This window comes from Mastomys coucha, unplaced genomic scaffold, assembly GCF_008632895.1.
Source record: "Mastomys coucha isolate ucsf_1 unplaced genomic scaffold, UCSF_Mcou_1 pScaffold4, whole genome shotgun sequence".
NCBI lineage: Eukaryota > Metazoa > Chordata > Mammalia > Rodentia > Muridae > Mastomys > Mastomys coucha.
The window spans coordinates 4,618,914-4,626,571 of NW_022196910.1; the positions used below are offsets into that span (position 1 = coordinate 4,618,914).

Genomic DNA, 7,658 nt, shown 5'->3' on the forward strand with positions numbered 1-7,658 from the left:
AGACGTATTCAGAAAGCCAATGAACACTAAATGGTCTTAATATCTAGTAACAATTTTGTCCCTCACTCCAGCCTTCAAAACAAAACTTGATTTAAGTTTTCCAACACATCCTATCAAAGGTTTGTATCCTAATGAGGTTGAGCCTACCTTTCAACTCCCTTTAAAAGTCTAATTAAATAACAACCACACTTCCCCTTCTCTTTTCTCCCTCCAGCACTTCCATGTTCTTACAATATCTTCTGCAATTGATGGAATGTTTGCCTTTAATATATATTTATAGCTGTATAAATATTACTATCCCCCATGTTGTTCTAGTTTGCGTATATATAGTTTTACAGTAAACTACTCTGTATTGAATAACTAATTACAGGACTCATACCTGGGAGATGGTACTTCTGCCTCCTTCATTAATGGCCTATAACTCGTCATCTAGGAGGGGTTTCACATGACATCTCCCCCTCCCCTGTCTGTTGTTATTGGCAGTATTCTTTTATTTATTTATTTATTTATTATAAATACGTATACTGTAGCTGTCTTCAGATGCACCAGAAGAGGGTGTCAGATCTCATTATGGGTGGTTATGAGCCACCATGTGGTTGCTGGGATTTGAACTCAGGACCTTTGGAAGAGCAGTTGGTGCTCTTACCCACTGAGCCATCTCACCAGCCCAGGCAATATTCTCAATTGCTAGCTATATTGTTGAGGTATTTATTATAGGTGTAGATTCTCTGTCATTTCTAAGAGATAGTCTTACTCAAAACATCATGGTAGCCTGGTTTTTAAAATCTTGCCACTCCTTTGAAAATAGTCCCTGAGCCTCAGGTGCAGAAGTTGCATTGTGTAGAAGTACTTAATGGGCCCGGTATTCCGACTATCAATTGATCTGTACATTATAAACTGCTGTGGTCTTCTGTTTGCTCTATAAAGAGTTAATTTAAAGAAAGGTATGAGCCATACCCTCTGAGTATAAGGATATGTCTTAAAACTCAGCAATTACATTGGCCTAGTAAAGTGGCAGAAGTAGGTTCTCAAAAATGCATGCCCTTGCTATCCTGGTTGGTTGACTAGGTTTCTAGTACAAGGTGTCATTCCCCTACTGTTGAGCAGGCCATTATACAGTAGCTGGTTCCCAACAACATAACTGGTTCCTACAGCCCTGCCTCTACTGGTATCTTGCCAGCCTGATTACTGTTTGGGTTCATATGGTTCTTAGTTAATTTCCTATTGCAGTGAAGAGACATCACAACCAAAACAACTGATGAAAAAAATAATGATTTATTGGCACTCATGGTTCCAGAGGTTAGAGCCCATGATTATCATGGCAGGTGAGAACAGCAATGAGCAGTAGCCAAGAGTTTACATTTGTGATATGAAAGTTAGAGCCACAAAGAGCTAACATGGATCAGTGTGATCTTTATTCATACATTTATGTGTTATATATAATAACTTTAGGTATGTGCAAGATAACAACTCATTGAGGATTATCAAATAACATGTGTTTGCTCTTCTTCCCTCTCCTTGTTGACCTTCCTCATGCCCAACTAAAAATCTCCCCCTTCATACTTCTGCCATTTTCCCCTCATGCCATTCACCCTCAGCAATTCCACTCTCTAGACCCTTCCCAATTATCAATGGAATACTATTCAGATAGAAAGAAATCTTAAATCAGAAAATGGTTTGGCAGATGGAATCGACTAGAAAACAATTATGTTAACCCAGACTCACAAAGATAAATCTCTCTTCTCTTCTCTTCAGTCCTACCCTCAAATTTTCAGATGGGAAAAGGTAAGCTGGAGTAACCATAGAAACCACACACTGCCTTCCTAATAAAAATATAATGCAAAGTGAAACTCCTGTGTAGGAATGGGCCAAAGGTAAAAATGCTTGAATTTGACCGTACTTCTTTTAAGCTGTTCATTTTCAAACTGTTCTGGACTAACTTCAGGAAAGTATTTAGTTTATTTCTTCTTCTTTTTCTTCCTTCCTTTTTTTCTTCCTTCCTTCCTTCCTTCCTTCCTTCCTTCCTTCCTTTCTTTCTTTCTTTCTTTCTTTCTTTCTTTCTTTCTCTCTTTCCTTGTTTTTTTGAGACAGGGTTTCTCTGTATAGAGTTTATTTCTTATATGAGATTTAAGTACATAAAAAAGGCTGGATGACGACTTCTTCACAGTCCTTACGCTCATATGGTTTCAATTCTGTCCGGCGTCCATCGCCTTTCTGGTCATCTGTGCACCTCCTTAGTATGGTCTGGTTGAGTTTATCTCCGCTTTGTGTTCTCTCATGAGACTGAGGAGAAGGAAGGCTGCTACCCACTTCCTCACAGTGTTGGCTTTTATAAGGTTTCTCTCTCGAAGTTTGAAGTACCGGAGGTGATTCCAAAGGACTGTTTTTCAGACCTTTCTGATGTATAAAAGCCTTCGTCACAGTTTCCTGACTTTGAGATCCTTTCCCTCTAGTGTCGTCTCTGAGATACACTTGCGAGGATGAGTTCCCAATGGCATTCCTTCCATGTAGTGTGTTCACATTTGCTGATTTGGCAGGAGGCTTGTCTTTACTGACCATAGTCTCTGGAATAGGTTCCTGGTTCCCATCACGATGATTCTCGTGTTCATATCCATAGTCTTTCTCAACCACCTGCCTTCTGCAAAAAAAGAGAGAGAACAGCATTACTGTAGAGAAGAGAAAAGTCCGAGGCTGGCTTGGGTGCACTGTTGTAACTACACTGTCCCAAGGGCACCAGCGGAATGCTCCGATGTGAAGGACTATGCACACCACATGTAAAGGCCCTGTCATGCGCAAAGAATTACTTTTAAAGAATTATAAAGGAGCTGTAACACAGGCTTGGAGGTGACAAACACTTCTTGCTCTTCAAGCTGACCAGAGTTTGATGACCGGTATCTATGTGGAGGGTTCATAAATTCCTGTTACTCTTGAGCTGAAGGATCTGTTGCTCACTTTTGGCATCCACAAATATTTTTTTACACAAATGGTGTACACAAGCAAACATAAGCATACACATAAATAATTAAAGGACATAAAAGGAGTGAACATTTAGGCAAAAGGCCTGGTGTTAGTTGACAACAATAACAATCGCATAAAATTGTGTAACACTGTGGCATTTTGACATTTGTAACACTCAGCCTGTGTTACTAGTTTTTTTTTTCTTTTTTTTTTAACCAACTCTACTGACCTATGCTCGTCTGAGAACATGAACCCTTATTGAGAAAATGGCTCAATCAGATTGAATTGTAAGCAAGTCCAGGTCTCAAGTTGGCTGAGATGATGATAATTTATAAGATTTTTCTCCCCCAGGCAAGACTGGATTTGGCATCCTGATAGCTGCTGGACTGACGGAGTCTTGGGTATAAACTAAGGACTAACACTAGAAAAGGCGTGTAAAGGCCATTACTGAAGCTGCAGGTTTGGTTGAGTTGGAAACACCAGGACAGAAAAGGTCTTGGAGAAGCTGATGAGTGGCACTAAGTGGGGGGGTTGGAGTCCCTGAAGAGATGCCATTGGAGAAGGTACAATGTGGGGAGCCTCTGGCATATTGGACCGATCAATCTCAGGGGAAGATTGCCACAGCTTGCAGTAGCTGTGGAGTGGAGCGGGGCTGAGACGATCAATCATGTTATGTGTTCTGTGCATCATGTAAAACCACTCCAGATTTCAAAAATGGAAGAAGGAGGTGAAGCAGATGATTCACACTACAGAATTCGGGTTTTGGGTGGATCTGAGTGGAAGTCAGCACTGAAAGGAGAAGCACAAACTTGGTTAAGATTTTTCAGGAGCTCACGGTAGGGACCTTTTGGGTTTTTAAAGAGACATTGATATTTTACAGATACTGACCTTTCAGATTGTCAAAGTTCTTTAATCCAGGGAGATTTCTAATGTCATACTAAACTTTATATTGTGATCAGAGTATTTGGGGACAAACAAGACATGAAAAGCTATGGATTAATATTGATGTATTTGTGTGTCACAATGCAAATGGATCAATTGTCCTGGTTAGCATTTCACAAACTAAGACACACATCTAAGAGGGAACATCAATAGAGAAAATAGCTCTATCAGATTGACTAGTAGGCATGCCTATAGGGTCATTTTCGTGACTGGTGACTGATGTAGAGACACCCAGCTCACTGTGGGTAGCAAGTGTGCCCCTAGAGAGGACCTAGGTTGAATACGACAGGTAGCTGAGTAAGGGAAGAGAAGCACACCAGAGTAAAGCATTTCTCCATCATTTCTGCTCCAGATAGGATAGCCAGTTCCTGCTCTGGCTTCCATTTATAGTGAGACTGTGTCAAGGGAGTATAAGTAAAAGCAAGCTGCATACAAGGGTTGTTTATGTCACAGCAAACAAAACACAACACTTATATTCAAAGCCTCAGAAGAATATAGAGAAACATAGTAAATACTTCTGGATATGAAGGGAAGTTTTCATGTATAAAGCACTGGAAAAGCTTTATCAGAGCTTAATGTTGTTCCATTTGGTGATATTCATAGATTACACACGTGAGATATTCAAATATCGCATGATACAATTCAATGCTCTGGTTACAGAAATTTGTGTAGAATCAAATTGCAGTGAGATATATTTGGATCATTTGGTAGGTTCTTGGTTGGCCTACCACTCCCAAATGTTTGATGTAAATTACATTCTTCTTGTTTGTTTGTTTGCTTGTTTTTGTTTTTTTTTTTTTTTTTTTTTTTTTTTTTTGAGAAAGAATTTCTTTGTGTATCTTTTGCTGTCCTGGAACTCAGTCTGTAGACCAAGCTGGCCTCAAACTCAGAAATTTGCCTGCCTCTGACTCCTTAGTGCTGGGATTAAATGCATGAGACACCACCACCCGGCTGTAAGTTGCTTTCTTTCCTTCTTTCTTTCTTTCTTTCTTTCTTTCTTTCTTTCTTTCTTTCTTTCTTTCTTTCTTTCTTTCTTTCTTTCTCTCTCTCTCTCTCTCTCTCTCTCTCTCTCTCTCTTTCTCTCTCTCTCTCTCTCTCTCTCTTTAGATTTATTTATTTATTTAAGTACACTGTAGTTGTCTTTAGACACACCAGAAGAGGGCATCAGATCTCATTACAGATGGTTGTGAGCCACCACATGGTTGCTGGGATTTGAATTTTGGACCTTCGGAAGAGCAGTCAGTGCCCTTAACCATTGAGCTATCTCTACAGCCCCCAGTTGCTTTCTCCTGAATATATTACCCCAGATTTCGAGATCGTTGTGGTCATCTTCAATATTTTCTTCTAGTGTTTTTTCTAGAAATAAACCCAAAGAATTCATTATGACATATTCAACATTTGCACTCTGGAAACAGTTGTACTCTGAAACTATGTGGTGGAGGCATGGTATCATGTTGGGTTTTTTGTTTTTGCCTTTTACCTATGGAGATCAGGTTCAGAAACGTTTCCTTCATCACATTCCTGTAGAGCTTCTTCTGACTGGAGTCCAATGAAGTCCACTCTCCTGAGGTGAAGTTCACAGTCACATCCTCGAAGGTCACTGGCTCCTGAAACTGCACAGGAAGATGATTAGTTCTAACTGCCAGGTTGATAAGATACAGAATCACCTAGGAGAGAAGGCACCGAGGACAGCTCTAAGCAATTACGGAGATAAGGATAAACACAAGAACACCTGCAGGATGCCAGTTTGAGTTTTTCTTGTAAGAAAAGCAGATATACAGTCTTAGTTATTACTATTCTATGCTGTGAGAAGTCTTAATGGCCAAGGCAGCTATTAGTAAAGAAAGTATTAATTAGAGCATGATTACACATTTGGAAACTTAGTCAATGATTATCATGGAGGGATTCAGGCATGGAGGTGGAACAGTAGCTGAATGTTTTAGCTACTAAAATAGAAAGACAGACACAGTGCCTGGCATAGGCTTTTGACACCCCAAAGAGCACACCCCAGTGACACACCTCTTACATGAAGGCCTGTCCTAATATTCCTTCCAGATATTTCCACTAAGCTGGGGATGAAGGTTTCAAACATATGACCCTAAAGGGGCCAGTAACTTTCAAATCAACACACCCACCTACTTGGGAGGCAGCATTTTATGACCCATACAGTGATTATATTAGTGGAAGGAAGGAGCTATGACACCGACAACTATACATCACTCTAGTCCTGATTATGTGTGAATTGACCAGGTACTTCAGAGGCCTGTATTTTAAGGGCTGTACCCTTCAAATGTTAGATAAAATAAACGTTTTGTGCCTAAGTCGCTTTTCTCAGGAGTGGTTTATAATAGCCAGATGAAAATTCTAATATAATACATACATTTAAAAAAAAAAGTCAGACTATTGTTTTAAGTGACTCTAACCTGGTTGGTTGTCTGTGGGCATTTAGAACTTGTTTTGGAAGGAATGTGGAGGAACTGGCAAAACTTTCTTTAGACAAGACAAAATCTAGAAGATGCTGAATGCCAAGCTGTATAAGACAAAGACAAACGTGCTGAAAGAAGTGCTTACGAAGGAGGCATCGGTCAGGGACACTCAGCGGGGAACAGGACTCTGCCAGGAACTAGAGTGAGGGCTAGTCCTGGGCTATCAGAGTCAAGAATAAACTACATTTTGCCCTACATCAGAAAACTTGAAATGAGCTAAAATTTTAAACAAGGGAAACAGCTGCAATTGATAACACAGTACTGAGCACTGGTACAACAGCGGAGCAGGCAAGCATAGGGAATACGAAGCAACCCGGAACTCCGCTTGGTATGGCCTCTGTACACAGTTCTCTCTGAACAATGCCCTTAGCACCCTGTGGGTACCCTTCTTTGAACAATCATCCTCAGTGGCTTGTATCTAGATCTACTTTAAAAATAGCAACAACTTAGTTCCTTTAGTAATGCCTTAGTAATTTCTTACTGTATTTCAATATACCTTTTGGAAATCATATGGAGCATGTGGGAAATAGGCTGATATACAATGAAAATAGTTTGAGGTGCATGTGTAATAAGGCAATCTGTGTTCTCAAAATGAATGTTAGAGAATAATCTTCTTTTCCTTTTCTGTTACAATTTTTTCTTCAAAATAATCGGACTGCATATGCTTAAAATCAGATGACTATGAGAAATGTCATGTGCAGTTAGCAAGGCTTATCAAATGTAATCCTGTCAGTCAAAACACAGATCCTCTGTGTATGTTGTGTTTCCTTGCAATGAATCAATTTCTTTCAAAATTCCCCAGGATAACTGATACCCATAAGTACTCTCACTCATGTGTTTCACAATTCCCCAGGATAGCTGATACCCATAAGTACTTTCACGTGTTTCACAATTCCGCAGGATAGCTGATACCCATAAGTACTCTCACTCACGTGTTTCACAATTCCGCAGGATAGCTGATACCCATAAGTACTCTCACTCACGTGTTTCACAATTCCCTGGCATAGCTGATACCCATAAGTACTCTCACTCACGTGTTTCACAATTCCCCAGGATAGCTGATACCCATAAGTACTCTCACTCACGTGTTTCACAATTCCCCAGGATAGCTGATACCCATAAGTACTCTCACTCACATGGCCTGCTGATACCTTTCACTGTGTATCTCTGTCCTGCCCTATGCCTTTGCTTTGAATAACGTTACCCTTCTCTAAACTGGAATAACCTGCCCAGATGCCAACAACCAATTTAGTTCCTGGCAAAGGGAACTAG

General features: G+C 40.1%; 1 protein-coding gene across 1 annotated transcript; it reads right to left on the reverse strand.

Moving 5' to 3' along the window:
• Positions 1-1,256: 1,256 nt before the first annotated feature.
• On the reverse strand, positions 1,257-7,391 carry LOC116076504. Its single transcript, XM_031350339.1, has 3 exons — positions 7,370-7,391; positions 5,381-5,513; positions 1,257-2,638 (listed from the first exon to the last, which is right to left on the reverse strand). The coding sequence occupies exons 1-3, from the start codon at positions 7,389-7,391 to the stop codon at positions 2,128-2,130; spliced, it is 666 nt and encodes a 221-aa protein (XP_031206199.1). The 3' UTR covers positions 1,257-2,127.
• Between the last annotated feature and the right edge of the window lie 267 nt (positions 7,392-7,658).